Source organism: Vanellus vanellus (assembly GCF_965231255.1).
Source record: "Vanellus vanellus genome assembly, chromosome: 4".
Classification (NCBI taxonomy): domain Eukaryota; kingdom Metazoa; phylum Chordata; class Aves; order Charadriiformes; family Charadriidae; genus Vanellus; species Vanellus vanellus.
In genome coordinates, this window is record NC_138909.1 from 15,684,006 (window position 1) to 15,701,480 (window position 17,475).

The 17,475-nt window shown below is 38.6% G+C and overlaps 1 protein-coding gene across 1 annotated transcript in view; it reads right to left on the reverse strand.

The window, feature by feature from the left end:
- The window catches only part of SLC10A7 (solute carrier family 10 member 7), a gene marked incomplete at its 5' end in the record, with an annotated part of 148,826 nt that overhangs the window by 46,300 nt on the left and 85,051 nt on the right, over positions 1-17,475 (reverse strand). The window contains one exon of the mRNA XM_082482651.1: positions 2,724-2,759. Within this exon, the coding sequence (XP_082338777.1) occupies positions 2,724-2,759 (36 nt within the window). The remainder of the gene's footprint in view (positions 1-2,723; positions 2,760-17,475) is intronic.

Sequence of the window (17,475 nt, forward strand, 5' to 3'; positions counted from 1 at the left end):
ATCAATCAGAACCTCTTAGAACGCTTTTTTTTGAGTAAGCTTTACACCAGAAGTTTCATAGTAGAAATAAACTTTTCAGAAACGTAACTGACAATCTTATGTTCAACACCATTAATTTAAGATGTTAAATTATTTGCATTAAATGCATTATTTATTATAAGCTTCAACATGTCTTTATCAATGTTGCTTAGACAATTTATATTTACGTTACTAGGCAATTATGAACAGAAAAGGCAGTTCAGAAAATTATATTCTCTGGTGCACATAGGGCAAAATTTAAGCCCCATAACAAAAACAAGCTAATGGACAACAATGTATTTTATTTCTGGCAGTACTAAGGGTATTTTATGCACTGTATACAGGGAGACTAACAAATAGGATCAGTAATACAATATAGCATTCAGACTACTGTAGTATGACTCTGTGAAAGAGTTAATTCTCATGAGTATTAAATTAAGGAATTAAAGTTCACTGAAGGCATTGACTTCAAAGGTCCCTGGATGGTATTCAGAAGCCCAACTCAGCTACTGTTGAGGCAAATAAGAGTTTTTTTCACGAGAAAGAAAAAAAAAAAAAAGGTTTCAGCAGTCCAAACCACAGACTGCCAGGGTACAGGAACTGTGCAGCAGGGCATGCACATTTAATTTGCTATCCTAAATAACCTGCCACTGGATAACTGAACCTTCAGAGAAGGTGGATCTCATCTTGGCAAGATGTGCTGCTGGGCTGACCAGAAAGGCTGCCCTTACCATGCGTCGAGTCCTCAGCAAAGACCTCAAGGAGTTTTAAATATTTGTATACCCCAAGAGAAGTCCTCAAGTTTTGGGCTTTGTGACAAAAAAATGCAGCTTTTCTAACTCCCCCCATCCCCAGACTGGTTTATCACTCTGATGAAAAAATAATTCATGTGTGTATTTTCCTCAAGAAGAACAGCTCTGAGTCATGTTACAAACCACAGAATACTTAATGCGCATTTTACACACACTTCTCATACAAGTGTCTCCCTGGCTGGTTAGAAGAGGCATGCGCTTTGCCTTCCTGTTCCTGCACATATAAAGTTTTAGCACCTCTTTGGAAAAGTAACAGTGAAAAATGCAATTTATGGGACAGAATATCTTGTTATCCGTCCACAAAGTCACCAAAGGAAAGATCGTTATCTTGCTTGAAAAAGTATGCAGATCACTCCTTAGCATTTCCATTTCTACAGAAAATAGCCCTTTTGGCTACATAGGGCACCAAAACTCAGTGAGATATGGCAGGGCGGAAGTTGCCAGTGAGCAAAATTAAAAAGAGCTGAAGCTTCAGTCACTTAGAAACAACTACAGGTCTCTGGATGAGTGCCTGTGGAAGAAACATGTTCCATCCAAGAGGGAAGACAACAGGAAAACAGTGAGGCAGACCATCTGGAATCAATGTATTCAGTGCAAGAATAACAAACCACCCATTTTTTCTTACAACAGTTATCTTTTTCAACCTACAGTAAGGCTATGGTCCCAGGTATATCAAGAAAGCTTTGTTGGTATGCATTGATATACATGAAATGGTCAAAGCAGTTCTGTAAACGTGCCTACATCAGATGAATTACAATTTGTTATAGTAAAATAAAAATACCGTAAAATAAAAATCTTCCCACACAGCCTTGTTGATAGCAGTAGTTGATAATGTTACAGTTACTCTCACAGTACTATTTTTCCCAGTTTAGTATACACTGCTCTATTTGTATACAGTCCATATGCTGCTTAAGCACCCCTACTATAAACGGCATGCCACTTGCATGCCACTTACAAACTGTTTCAGACTAACTTCGCACTTACAACTCCTTTCCACGGTGCTGACTTACGTGCAATGCAATTAGTAAGACAAACATACAAGAGAAACATACATCTCTCCTGAAATCCTTGAAATGCTTCAGCCTATTTACCGGCTCTTCACAAAGCCACAGTCCTCAGTAACTTGTACTATACCATACCATATCGTTTGTGCCAGCAAATCCTCCACAAGCATAAATACTTCCTAACCGACAAGGGACTTACTAAAGCACCACCACCCATCTGTTAAAGCCTCATCATTGTACGCTGTGTAACATCCGTACCTTTATAAAACATGAAGATCAAACTTGGTCTTCTCCCCTTTCTTGAACTGTAAGGAATCAAGGCCCTCACTGAAGACTAACGACTGAAAATGAAATCTTGAACTAACAGGGATGAAGCAGCATCACATTTAGTGGTACGCAGGGGCTCCGGTAATTTGTCTTGCTGCTGCTGCTACCTCACTAACCTCTATCACAAAAATACCCGTGGGCTTAGTTGCCCAAGAGTGAGACTCTCTATGTCTGAACAGTGCTTTCCCAATTGGCCTGTCATCCATTTTGGATCATTACAATCTTGTCCAGCTCCTGCATGTGAAAGCTCTCCAACAGATGTCCGGAGCGATCATCTTACTTGGCAAGTGTTTGTATTTTATTCGGCCTAACTAACAGCATATGGTTTTGTGATTCTGCAAGAACAATAGGGTTTGGTCCTCTTACATGAAGCGCAGGCAATGTTTGCGTTCATTGTGACACACTTTGATGGCCTTTCTGGGAGGCAGCTCATTTCAAATACTGACCAGAAAAATCTTCCTTGCCATTTAAGTGTTGTTAAGTCACCTAAATTTATGTCTTTAATATACTAATAGGTGTAACATTACCCAGTAAAAAGACATCTTAAGATCAAGATACTTACAAAAAGCAGAAGCAGAAGTGGAGTTATAACAATGCCCTGGAAGAAATAAAAAAAAATAAATAAAAAAAAGATGTCAGTTAGTCATGGAAACAGAATACTCTTTTCTTTATTTCTTTGTACCTTAGTGGTAATAAGTACCTTATGGAAATACACAAACATTATTCAACATCATAGAAATTAAGAGACAAGAAGTTCAACTTCACTCTTCACTGTGTACCTTCTTTAACACCTGTACATTGATCATTTCATAAACTATACTCAGTACAAAGTATCTCTTTTTACGTCTAGCTCTCCCAATTTCGCACCTAAGCCCCTCTATTCTAAAAGATATGATATATAGATCAATTATTTTTTAAAAAGTATTAAAGCTCTCCCCGCACTGTGCTGTATCTTAACTCCACTAAGCTGCTCCTCCTTAGGGAGGAGACTTGTGATCAAGTCCCACGCTACCCAGTCCCAGGTCCTCTTCTGAGCAAAAGCTGCATCAACTGTGATGAATTAGGTGTCGTGACTGTGTAATGTAAACTGATATTTCCCCAAGGAAATGAGCTGAGATCTCAAAACTCATTTCACTTGATTAGACTTCACGTCACACTGGTACAAAGCAAGTCTTTCATCTAATTTAATCACACAGGACCACCTCAGCTTTCCACATGCCCCAGGCAGACACAAGCAAAAAGATTTGTTGTCTTCACTGACAAGGAACAGGTTTAAAGCTGATGATTGGACAAAACAGAGGATTTTAAGTTTCACGAGAATGAATCTTAAAATGAGTTGTTTAGGTTGGGAGTTAACATGACATGCATCAGTTTCATAGCTGCAAATAGCAATTCCCCATCATCCTTCTACCTGACTTCAATATTTTATTATGGCTCAATCAAACGATTCTATCATTTAATGCATGCTAATAACAAAGCCTGCTCAGAACTTCTCTAAGCCAAGACTATTCTTCATCCAGATATGCCTCAAGAATAACTCGTCTTTCAGCTATTCACAAACTTTATTGTTTAAAGGACAAAAGCCGAAAACTTGCTCACATTCATCTAAAAGGATGCTAATTTTCTGTTTGCTTTTAGCTCCAAGTTCAAAAACACTCAAACAAAAGAGTTGTCCCCTGCTTTCCATTTAACCTTGAGTAACACAGCTTTAAGTCCATCTTTTGGAAGCTAATATAATGAAAAGCCTTATACAGCTAGTTTTGTATTTGCTTTCTGGCTCCACAAAAAAGTCTCAGATCCTATTGTGTTCTTAAAACAAAATGCAACAAGTAAATGCCACAAACAATAGCAGACAAGAAGGATCGAGGAGGCAACAGTTGAGCTGTGCATCTTGAAAGCTCTACAGAACTTAAAAACATATTTTGAAATAAATAACATATGCCATATCTGACTGCCCCACAGCCTAGCTATCCATAATCATTTATCTTTTTGCAAATGTCACAGTTGAGATAGATCATAAAAGACTAGAAAAAGAAGAAGTAGAAGCAATAAGAATCGCTTCAGGGAGTCACTCACTGTTTACAGGGAGGCCTAGACGAAAATGCAGATAGCAGTTATGAAGAAATATAGGTGTTCAAGAGTATCAGCTGTAGAGGAAGAAACAAAAGTTGAGGGAGGGAGGAGGCACTGAGAACTGAACTGACACTAGGCTACAGTAGCATCTGAGATGCTTAGAACTGACAGTAAGATCTGTATAACGTAGATGCAACACAGTCACTTCATCAGAATGACCAAACTCCAGCTTTTATGAACTGCTACTAAGAATACGTGAGCCAGACGTCAATAGGGAAATAGGAAGAAGGGGAACAACTACACTGCACAGCTCAAATATTACGAAGTGCCTGAGTATTCCCCTAAGCATCCTGTAATTTTGGAATGGCAGAACACCACTGCAGCAGGGTTCCACCTTCAGACCTTCGCATGAGCAAAGAGGAGCATGGGGGGAGCGGGCTTTACTCCACATAGCATCCTGTACTCCACATAAGCCTTGAGTGTAGGGAGAAGAGAGCACGCTGCCAGCTGGTGAGTACAGCCAGCTCTCCCCTAAATCTGAAGGAACTCATCGATTCAGCACCATTAGTCATTTCTTACGCGCTTCATGCCTCAGTACATTTCAGAACACTTTCATACATTACAAAAGAAAATGCAAAGGTAAAAAAAAAAAAAACCACAAACCAAAACAACCTGCCCTTTTATCTTGTTGATAAACAAAGATGGCGTCCCTCCTCTTTAGGATGGGACCTGTGACTTGGTATATATTTGCTTTAGAAGCTTGGTGATATCAACACAGTGGGCAACAGCCACTGCTAATTCAAAGCATATAACGTCACAAAAGGAAACGTTATCTCTGTGACAGTAACACTTCTTCATAATTCTGTAAGCAGAGAAGAAGAGAATCCTGGTATATATATTATAAATAGATTCCTGACTGAGCTTGTTGAAAATCTAGCATTCAAAAGGTCAATTCTTTACAAAATTTTGCTATTAAACCTGGTGATCTTAATAATCAGAAGCAAGTTTCCTGTTGCCTCACCACAGAAAGGATTTACAAGGTTGAATTTTCCCATTTGCAACACACACACAATTCCCTGGGAAGCTAAACAATTACCTGACAGAACAGACAAGTTCATATTAAAAAATAAATGCTGTTGCTGAATCAGAGTAATTCGATGTTAATGTTTTATTTTGATAAGGAGCACCGGTTTGAAAAACCACAGGGATTACATTAAAACCAAGCATATTTTTTCAGCCAGTAGTGCTGTGGTGACTGTGATGGTTTATGGGTGCAAGCAAGGCAAAATTTGTTAGGAGAGGGAACCTCTGTTACCAGACGAACTGATGGACTGGATAAAGAACAAACTTTGGGCACGTAAAGCCCATTTAGATATGTTACCTGAAAACACTAACGTGCTTTTATGTGCAAAAGCCCTTCTCTTTATGTTTCTGTTACAGATTTGAAGGTTTACATCACTGAAAGTATATCAGTCTAACAAAAGGTATTACCTTTCCCTCCACACACAATACCTCTTCATTAGAAATGTGCTCCTCAATACGCTTATAAGCATTATGTGATGCATCTTAGTTCATACGCACTAAAGAATAACACGTAGAGCACACTGAGTCTAAAGCCTACCGATAAAGAATACAGGTTTTGAAGGTAAAACCAAAATCTGATTCGCTCAGAATAAAGAAAGGTTGGAAGAAGAGAGTTACTCTACATGGTCCAGCTCATGCACTAGCAGAGGCTTCACAGAGACGAGCGTATTCTGACACTGGCAGCAGAGCTGCTTTCTAAGGCTACGACAGGCTGAAAAGCACAAAGGAAGCTAAAAATTAAAATAAAGACTATCGTTTCTAAGTCAATTGGACACTAACACCATCAGAGAGGAAAAAGTAACAAAATTTGACCACGCTTTTCTCTGCCTTGCTTTCCAGGCAAGTGCTGTCAAATACATAGTGTATGGAGATAAACAGATTGTAGATTAGCACTTCCAGCAGAAGCTGAGCATCTGCCCTTGAGAATGCAAGGTCATTCCACAGTTTTAGCATCTTCAAAGTTCGGGTGGAGTGTTAAGCTTTCCGACTGCTGCCCACAATGGAGTCAAAGTTGTAAAGTGACTGCTGTTTGCTATCAGCAGAAAAACTTTCAAGAAATCCATTTACACCTCTGATGTGAAAGACTGACTGAATATATTTCAATGATTTTAGTGGAAAAGGAGGAAAAAAAATCTCAGCCTGACCTGAGATACTGATACAACATAGGAGTCTGAATAGTCATATCAGATACTTGTAAACACATTCCTTTTTATAGTAAAGATCATGAAACATGTCTTAATTAGGAGACTTTAAATAGAGTTTTGTGTGTGCGAGCATGTACATAAACATATACTTTAACAGGAAGGACGTACTTGGAGATCCATTTAATTGTTATTTGTAGTAGATAAAGATGTTAAGAGGTTTTCAATAGGTTTCATCCAGTACAGCATTGCTGTAGAGCAGGTATTAAAAAGGTGCTTGTTTATTCTCCAAGAGCGTATGTAGAATCAATAGATATAATTGGCTGCCAAATTGGACAGCAAAAGGAAGTAACATAATGGATTTGAAACTATGATGGCAAATCATTAAGAAAGAAATTATGCAAATAGTTAGAAGAAGATGGGCACAGATCCAGAGGGACACATGGTAGAAGATGAGTAAGGATTATTGTAATGAGGCATGAAATACATCTGAACTTTCCTTCGTCTCCTTTATCCACAAATTTCCCATGCAATTTTTCTTCATTCTTACAGGTCATCAGTATGACACACATGTGGCAATTACTAGTGAAAAAACTTTAGTTAAAGTTGTGTCTGATTTGTCTTAAGAAGTAGAGCTTGAAAGACAAAAGTTTTTTGTAATCAAGGTTCTGAATAACTGTATTTTCTGAAATCAATTATCTACTTATGTGCTTAAAGCTACAGATGCTCTTGAATTCTTCATCATAGTAGGACACAAAAGGAGTGCAAACAGCAGTAACTTATAAACTGAGTAAAGGTTAGTAAAAAGTTAACTGGGCAGCATTTCTATTGCTACTGATAGGGTAAGGTGCGAGCAAAATGGCTATGAACTCTGGATAATTTCATCAGATGACAAGCATGAATGAGAACTAAAACTCAATCTTCATCTGTGTACAGCAGTATGTTTTTATTTCCAGAGTCACTGGCACTTTTTGGAAAAGAAAGAGTAACCAAAAAACCCATTAACATCCCCCCTCCCCCCCCCCCCCCCCCCAAAAAAAAAAAAAAAAAGAAAGAAACCCGTTCCATTTTTGTGATTACAACATGGGAAATAGATTTTATTTTGAAACACTTATTATTTCTATATTCTACAGAATATTCCATATTCTATGTGCTTGGAAGTCTGTTTTTAAAATTAATTTTTTCTTTATTTTGTTTTTGACAAATTTGCCAACAACTTCATAATGTTTTACATTTCAAAAAGAGAACCGTGCCTCTAGAAAAGTACTTCTGTGTCTGAATTAGGTATGTTTTTGAGCAATAGACAACTAGTACCAAAGTTCTGACAGAACACAGTTAAAGAGTTGTTCTCAAAAAATCTGCTACTACCGCAAAGGAAAAAAAGGGGGCTCTCCTAAAGGTCAAAAAGCTTATTGTTCAGAGTTTTCGAGAACATGATAGAGACTGTAAAGGACCATGACAGTGCTCAGCCAACTCAGTCGATTCAAACAAAGGAGTACAGACTTCTCCCTACCCTCATCCCTCAGACTGGTCACAGCTCCACAATTCCACATGGTGACACGATGCCTCTGTAAAACGTTTCCTATTAGCTGCAGTACCTCATTACGCATTCTCTTGAATAAATTGATTTAAAGTATAGTCCAGTGCCGAACTCTTTGCAGTAATCTTAATTTTAGACATCATACAAAGAACGACTCCTACTGCTGAAACAGGGGTTTCACACACCTGGATAACCAGCCAAAATCCTCAGGAATGAGTTCCCTTCCATTCTTCCACCTGTCCCCACTTACCTTCTTTGGAACTATGCAGAACCTACTGACAGACACCACAAAACAAGATAAAACCACTACACTAAATATACTTACTTGGTTCCAAACCAGAAGACCAAAACCCACTGAAAGTCAGGTTGGGATGCCCTGTGCAAGTACTTGTGAAACCACCAGTATGCTCCGAATGAAGAGGAGTCATAACAAAAAAGGGCCTGGTAACTGGGTTGCACAGGCAACTGTGATTTTGCATATTTCAGTTTTCAAGTACTAAACCATTTTAGCATGATTTCAAGTCTGTAACTAAAATTATCTGGAAAACATTTCAGTGCATTAGTATTTGGATCAAGTGCCTGCAGGAGCCTATTCCAGATAACCTTTTCTGGGTTCATTAAGCAGTCTTTAATATTCGTGTAAGCATGGCTATACAAACTGTGCTATTCGTTTGTTCCTACTTAAAGACGGCACCAGAGACGACAAATTTTTGTTGAATTAGATTCGCACAATAAAACATACGTTTTCTTCCGTCTCAAACTTCACGTCCATGTAAATGACACAAACGTTTGGTTTTCTCTCTTGCAATCTCAGAGATTAAGTTAGAACTGCACTTTCTGGTGTGCTTGTAATTTCAGTCATTGCCCCATGACGCAACTTCAACATCCCTGTGTTGTTCCCCCATGTACATCACAGAAGCTCCTGATGCCCTTTGTTTCCCAATGGAATCACTTGCCTTTTGTCTTCCACTTTTATTATATTCAAAATCATTTCAGGTGCAAAGCACAAGCCTTTAAAAGTCTCCTTCCATACACCCCTTTTCTGTCAGCTACCCCAATGACATTGCTGGTTCTGAGCAGGCTTATACAACTGTAGGCCTTAAAAATAAAACATGTAATTTAGCTCTTTATTTTCATGTTTCATCTCAAATGACTGATCTGAATGCTGGGAAGAACAAAGGCTTATGAATTGATGCTGTTTAGGATGCTAAATACACCCACCCTATCTAAATAATAGGAAAATCTGAAAAGATGCTGAAAAGAACATGAAGTTAAATTCACACATTTCATTAAATTCATAAACACTGTACAACACTAAAGCAATGAACCACAATACAAAACCAAAAATACAATTCTCATAACCCTAATTCAACTATAATTAAGTACCACAACAATAGCTGCAACTCATCCAATTAGGCCAATATTGGATTTTAATAGCAAAAATGTAAAATTAGAAGCGCTATGTCAAGATGGCTTTTGCTTTATCAGAGGGGACTAAATAAATTAGGTTTCATATCAGCTATGAGATTACACATAGTACTTTGTGAATTGTTCCACCAGACATTGTACCACCTTTGTTCTGTTGTGTCAACCTACTGGCCTCTACTGTGGGAAGGGAAATAATAATAATAATAATAACAACAAGTATTAAAAAAGCATGTTAGCATCAGATAATAGTAGAAACCAAAAGTTTTCCACTAATTATTAGTAATTACTAATTGCAGATGTTCCCCTCACACACATTTTATCTAAGTATTAAATCAACACGGAATCAAAAGGAATGCAAGCAGCCAGAATTTGGTCCTTCCAACACAACAGACTCTAGCAACTAATAAATAAAGTGATTTTATCTACTGGTAGTAATACTACTACAGCTATCACAGATTGAGTGTAAAGGATAAAACCAAAAAGAGAAAGCATTCTTTTCAGTACGGTTGAGGGGTGAGGCTCCAGTATCAGGTTGAGAGTTAAGCCAAGAGTATGAAAGAGTATTTCAGAAAGGTAAAACTCCATATAAGCCTAGTTTGCCTGGCTTCCCAGCAGAGGGCATCTTCAACACACTAGAAATTTTCTTCTTACACAGCAACAGAATAGTTCAGAACACACTAGTAAGGACCCCGAAGTTTTAAAGCAACTATATAAGCTTCTTGGGGCTTCACAGGTGATATTGGAATAGTATCTGAAATGATGCACAAAATATTAAAAAAAAAAGTCTGAATCAAAGTTGGAAATGAGTGATTTCATCAAACAACCTGAAACTTCATAACCTACATTAGCGATATTGTAAGAATAAGTGAATGAAATTCAGTTACATGGGAGCTGTCTGGCAGAGTGCAGAACAGCTCCTACAATATTTGGGGGCTGCTGCTGGAGAAACCGCTTCTGGCCGTACTCCCCAAGTGCTGCAAGCTCCTGCTACTGCAGCAGCTCCACTACGCTGTGCGTGACCAAAGGAGATTTTGGTGGGCCTTTGCTCATGTATCTGGAACAGCATCCAGCCATATTCCCCACTCAAACTTGTAACACCTTCCAGCAGCTTTTTGTTGTCTCTCTCTCTTGCAACACGTTCAAATCAGCTGTCTTGTTAACATCTTCAGTGCATTCAATGATATTTCTGAGCCTATAGCTCCAACTGTTTCCCATTCCTCAATTGCTTTTGCTCATCATTACTCCTCAAGACTTTCTTCCTCCTCTTTACCTCCCACCTCAATGAGGATCTTTTTAAAATTTCCTCATACACACAATACTTTTCCTAAATCCAGCTCATTAAACCATTGTCTGTTCCTAATCAAATTTATTTCTCACGTGGTGTCAGCGGAGAACAAAATCACTATAATTCTGTATGTCAGCATAGGAACTGAATTTATAAACTGTCATTAGGTGGGCCTTCCCTAGAGAAGGCATAAAAGGGAGAAAGGAACTTCTCAATCATCCAACGCCCATGCATTTTTCAGAGTGATCCCCTTGTCTTTGCAAAAATCATTTTGACACAATCCCTGTAGTTTCTGCAACGCAGGCAGGCTCCCACACCATATAGCATCACCTCAGTGGGACTGAGAAGGAAAGACGCACAGCTTGTAGGATTAGGGTGTCTGTAAGTGTAAGCATGGTCCCTTCTCGATAAAGAGTTTGAGGTATAAATAAGGATATAAACTTACAGTTACATGCTTCAGGGTATAAGTTAAGCGCAAGGTATGTTAGTACAGTATTAAGGATGCACCACAATTTCTCCTTTGTTTTGTATGTAGAAAACAGAAAGGCAGTAACATACACGTTTTAGAAGAAAAGTTATTTTTCCACTTAATTTTTAAGTCTGTTTTCTTGCAGAAGAAAGTTGCAAAGGATCTAAATTTCTCCTGTATTTGGATCTATGTTGAGTAACCAGCAAATCCTGATTTTAATTACTAAGAAGACATTACTAGCAAAAGGCGCCAGCCTCAGCACCTCCGCTATCACAAAACCATTTGGCACTATGGAAGGATGGCACACTAGATGGTGCTGTGGGACCTTCCAGGGAAAAGAACCTCCCTCTAAACCAGAAGTTGTTGTACTGTTAAATTAGCCATATAGTCGATTCCGTTTCAAAACACATTAAAGAGTACTGAGTCACAACAAGAGAAACCAGAACCACAGAAACGGAAGGAATACTCTAAGCAAACATTCTGCTTTGGCTAACGCTGCTTTTTGGAATAGCTCCTCTTCCACTGGAATGGCTTCTCACCTCTCCTGCCCAAAACAAGAGAAAGTGTTTTTTATGCTCTACACCAGTCTTACTTTAACAGATCCTACATGTAAAACAGAATTGAAACAGTTATATCTGAAGCCAGAGTTCCCTTCCAGCCAAGGTCCCCTTCAAGGCCAGGCTGGACGTCGCCTTGGGCAACCTGGTCTAGTGAGAGGTGTCCCTGCCTACGGCAGGGGGGTTGGAACTTGATGATCTTCAAGGTCCTTTCCAACCTAAACCATTCTATGATTCTATGAAGCCTTTTCTGTCCTTCCTTGTGAGCTGGACATAATCACCCTCTAGCACCCAGTATTTTATTCCATTGTTTAAAAAAATATGTTAACACAATAAGCTTTGAATTAACTAAACTGTGAATTAACTTTCCCTGCCTGGATAATCAGTTGCATGAAAGAAAACAGAAGCAGAAGGGAAAAATTACAGAAACCTGAAAGAAAAGCTATGACAAATACTACAGAAATAAGCAGTTATAAGCAGTTATCAAAATTGATTCTACTTACTTCTTTCTATAGCTTTCCTTGTAACTGACTATTTACGTAGAACAATTTCTGTATAAACACACCACCAATATATGAACCAAAGAACACTTCATTTTGTTAACATAAATGCTGTTTAAATGAACTCTTATCTCCCCCATTTTTCTTCAAGCCAAGAACCTCAAACAGTGCAACTATAAAACACTGTACAACCCCTCTTTGACATATGGAAGAAAATAAAAACTTTGTATAATGGACAGGAGTGTTGTGCCAATAAAACCAACAGTTTGTCTATAATTATTGTTATAGATAAATTAGACAGGTTACATTGGTTTTGACAGGAAAATGTCTCATCAGCCAAGGTGCTAACTACACTCTGTAAGGTGAAAAATGCGCTCCAAATTCCCTAGGGTATATAATGCTCAGGACCCTTCAGGATAATTTCCAAGTCTGCTGGAAAGTTAAGCTATTAATAATTAGTTTGAGAGTGAGCTCACTCCTACATTCCTTTTTCCCTTTAGTCTAAGTGCCCTGAATCATTTTACTAAAATATATCACAGAGCTCATTCAATCTGTTTCCACTATTATTCCCAGATTTCCTCTCAGAATTGAATATTCCAAAGGCCAAACCCAACCAAAATGCACACACGCATATGTGTGTGCGCATGCGTATACACAACCCCCCCAAAACCCAGCCCCCAATATGGTAATCTATATTGCTTGTGTTCTGTGCTGCCTGCCTGGCCCCAAGTCATCAATAATGAATAGAAATGTACAGCTACAGCAGTAGCCTGTGTCATGGGCTTGTCAGGGATTTTTGAAAAGGAACAAAAACACAGGTTTGCCATTTGATTGCGTCTTCTTTTGCAAACGCAGAACAGATAAGAAAAAGGGGTATTTAAAAAGGGGTAATATGATTAACCCTTTTTGTACTAATTGACAGTTTCTTCCACCACACAGAATGGAAAATTATTTGCTTGTAGCGCAACCAGTATTCTTCTAGGCCTGGGAATTCAACAATAACGTTCATTCTGAGCACAAGGAGGGGAGGTCGTTTCTATTTTAAGATAATGAATACGTACTCAAGAGGAGTCAAATATCCATGGTTTAAGTAGAGGAAGGGAAAAAAATGGTTTTGTTTTCCTAGGAATCCAGCAAGTTCAGTCTCAAATAAAATTGTTCTTGAAGAAGAAACTTAATGCATGCAAATACATAAGCACGTAGTCAATGAAAGCAACAGCGTTATTAAAAAATATGCAAATCCTAATAAATCAGTTAGACAATGTTTAAAAAAAAAAAAAAAAAAAGAGGGGGTTCTTGTTTCTATTCTTTCTTTTCAGTGTTCCCAAACACATTTCTACAGACATTAGGACTGTAGTCTTACAGGAGTGATTATCTCACATTTTACGAACAGAACACACCAGCTGGTACACTACCAATCCACCCCCTGGGGAGGGTGGGTGGCAGACTACAAAATGTCTACAGGACACACACAAACTAAAGTGATTGAAAACCCAGTTGTAAACCCAAATCTTTCTTGCTTTCTACATGTGCATAAATTCCAGAATTAGACCTGCGTTAATAAAATTAATTAATAAAAGCATTAACTTCCATAGTAACTTCTGTAGTAGATGAGTAAATATTCTTCACTTTGGAAGATGTAACTGAAGATGCAGCCTTGTCTTCAAAAAACCTGGAACTAGATAATTTGTTTTAAGAAGTGAAACTACATAAGCACATACTTTCAATTGGGCATCAAAAGCAAGACATCTCAATTCAAATTATGTTGCCAGGCGATCTTTTCTAGAAGTAAGTAGCAAATAAAAGCACATGGTTTAAACACAACTGAGGAAAAATCTTCACAAAGCAGCAATCAATAATACGATTTCAAAAGTCTACTCTCTGTTCCAACCTAATGTTATCTTGTGATAACTGTTTTTAATGGTTAGAATGGGATATGATAGTATTCAGCTGAACTGAACTGTGCATAAATCGCTGAACGTTCATGAGTTGAATATGTTATTAATGAGCGTGAATAAAGAAAAAGGACCATAAACCACCTTTCTGTGACAGATAATAAAATAACTGCCTCAAAAATTACAAGTGCATACTGTAGCACACTAAGGTTAAAAAAAACCCAAACCACAGAAATGTGATTTTGTTTAAACTAAATGATTAAGATAATTTACTTACAAAGAAACTTTATTCTGTTTAGAGTTACCAAATTACTTTATAGCAATTTGTTCCTCAGTTCTAACTCCAAATATTCTTCAGCTTGACTAGACTGATTAATATTCATTTCACTGATTCTATACGATCAGTAAAAACTGCTTCTTCTCTCCTACTGACATGTTTTTGTGGTTTTGCAAGTGCTCAGTCACCCCTCTTCTAGCCTACTGTCCAAACACAGGCTTGAGACCATGAAACTTCTGCATTGTTTTGGATATTCCCTCAGAGTAGACAATCCACTTAATACACATGTTAATGTGCTCAATATGCACATTTGCAACAAGAAAATGCAGGGTTTTGTTCATATTTAGTAGAATAGGCCAACACCCCCGTTCTTGTTATCAATGCCATACGAGTCTCGGACTATCTTGTAATTTATTTATTTTTTTAACCATCTGCTTCAAAGATGTTTATTTTTTAAATGTTATTCACTAGATACAGATCTCACATTCAAAAGAATGGTGAATTTGTTCAATTGCATGCCATCGCTCAAGTCACAGCTGACCTACTGGGCCAAGGCATTGCTTGTAGCAGCCTGTCCCTCAGCACAGCATCCTAAATCGCTCACTCCACCTGCTGAAGAATCTGACAACTGCTTTGAAGCACACAGGAAACTGGTTGAATCTACAGCGCTGTCACATCAAAAGAGCTCTGTCGACATGGATTTTGAGCTGGCAGGTCCGAGGAAAATTCACCTCCCTGTAACTCACCTCCATACTGCCTGGCTCACATCTGCCATCCGCCCTTGCAAGGAGACAGGAGTGCCGCTCAGGAATGCTCTTGGGCTGCCCAGCGTTGCCCACATCACCCGAGCACAGCGAGGAGCCGGGTACCGGCGTGAGGCTGAGCACGGCAACGAGCACCAAAGCCCTCATCCACTGCAGTGAGTGTTCTGTGGAGTGTCCTCCGACAAAGATGGCGTGTCGCGGTTTACCTGGGAACGGTAACGTCAGCGCACTCTGCAGAGCAGAGTAAGTTGTAGAAAGGCAAAAAAACAGGCAGAGGCAGCCTAAAGAACTAACCATTAAAAAAAAAAAAAAAAAAAAGAAAGAAAGGGGGGAGCGGCAAACAAAACTTGGCTTTTTACTCTTTTTACTTCAATTTCCTGTATGGGTTATGCTGCTCAAACTTGCCATCAGAAGGAGCCTGCTTTTCCCCTGTCTGATATGAATACTGGTTTTGCATTTAAATCATCTGCCCTGAAATGTGGATCTTTGATTCAGTAACATAACAGAATATTTCCAGAGGGGGAAAATTGTTTCTGAAAACAAAACAGTCCTCGTCTAGCAGAGACTGCCTAGGCAGGGAAGGGAGCTGGCATGTGAGACTGGAACCAAAGGAAGAGAAAATATTAAATATTTCCCTCACAGCCCCCACAAGAAAGGCGCTTTTTTTTTTTTTTTTTTTTTTTTTGATTTGTGTTCCCAAGAGCTCAAATGGCAAGACAGTATTAACTTGGAAGGTGCTTCCTACTTTACAGGAGGTAAAACAAGGGAACAACTAAAAAAATGTTATCAAAGATTTCTTTCTTCCCCTTTTCAGGGCAACAGTCTGCAGTCTACTCCGTCCTCAGGGACATCCCAGCTCCCCAGATAGCTCCCTTCCGACACCTCCTCAGGCTTTATCCCAGCTCTTCCCAAAGAAATACCGCAAGGCTGGAAGTTCACAGCACGGGATTAGTCCATTTGTGTACTTAAATTTCCAGAGGCCCCAGTCCTCTGTATCCAGAAAAACTCATTCTACAAGTAGAATAAATCCCTTTTAAAAGTGAAATCCCTTATAATTACTCAGTTAAATGACACGCCACACACATTCAGAGAACCTCATTAGCTGAAGGGACAAAACATATCCCTGAAGCCCTTAGTTTTTACAGAGGATTTCTAGGATTTTCTAACCAACAAGAGATTTGTGTGTATAACACTTCTAATAAACTGTTTCACCTGGTGGGTGGCAGACAGGACTTCTCCACAGAAGCTGCAGAATAAGTAAATCACTTGCTATCTCTACCCTGAACATGTGAATTGCTGAAAGTGCAGCAAGATTTAACCCATCCTAAGAGTGACAACTGACCCGATTTTCAAAGGTGTTCTCAGGTGCACAGTTTGCCTCACTGATCTAACAGAAATGAAGATACGAAACCTAATAACTAGTGTTACACAACTTTGCAATCTACCTGCTGTAACCATTTTGAAAATTACAAAAAACAACCCATCATCCAGTCCAACTCAGTATTAGCTGTTAATAACTAATAGTTGCCCATTACAGGGCAGTTTTAATACTCATAACATGGAGGGATTAAATAGCCTCATCCTGGTGTTAAATACAGATTCTGCTCGCATTCTGCAGACGATACCTTACAAATGAGAACTACAACAGCTCCTGGCCTCCTGGGTATGAAAAGTATGTTTCATTAGAGAAGGGATCCTGATCCACCAGTCTACTCAGTACCAGCTTATTATCAGCCCTTTTCATTTTAAGTGTCATTTCCATGTAAAAAAAGACTCAATTTCCTACTTTTTTTTCCTGAAGCTTTGCTGCAACAGAATCAAAAAATAACTGCTTTGGTTCTTTACAATTACACATAATTATTCATTTAATCTATAAAGCGATTACAGGCAACACAAATGCACATAACGCAGGTTTGCATAACACCACAGTGGGCAAATCAAGGCCCTATTATTACAAGGCAACAAAGCCATCACCCTTCTCGTTTCTGGATCAGACACAAAGGACATCAGCCTAGCTCATACCACAGAGCAGAAACAGCCATCCTGTAGGCTAAAAGTAACAATAACTTGGGATGGTTGTTCCCAATATTGGTGCTCTAAATGAGCTGCAAGCTATCTAAAGACTTTAAAAGTGTTTGGGGGTTGGGGTTTTTTTTGTTTGTTTGGGTTTTTTTGTTCTTTTTTTTTTTTTTTTTTTTTTTTTTTAACCACACTGTTCTACTGAGAAGACAGATGAAGTAACAAGTTCCAGGATCAGTTTGCCAGATGCCTACTAGAGCTTTATGCACACACAAAAAAATT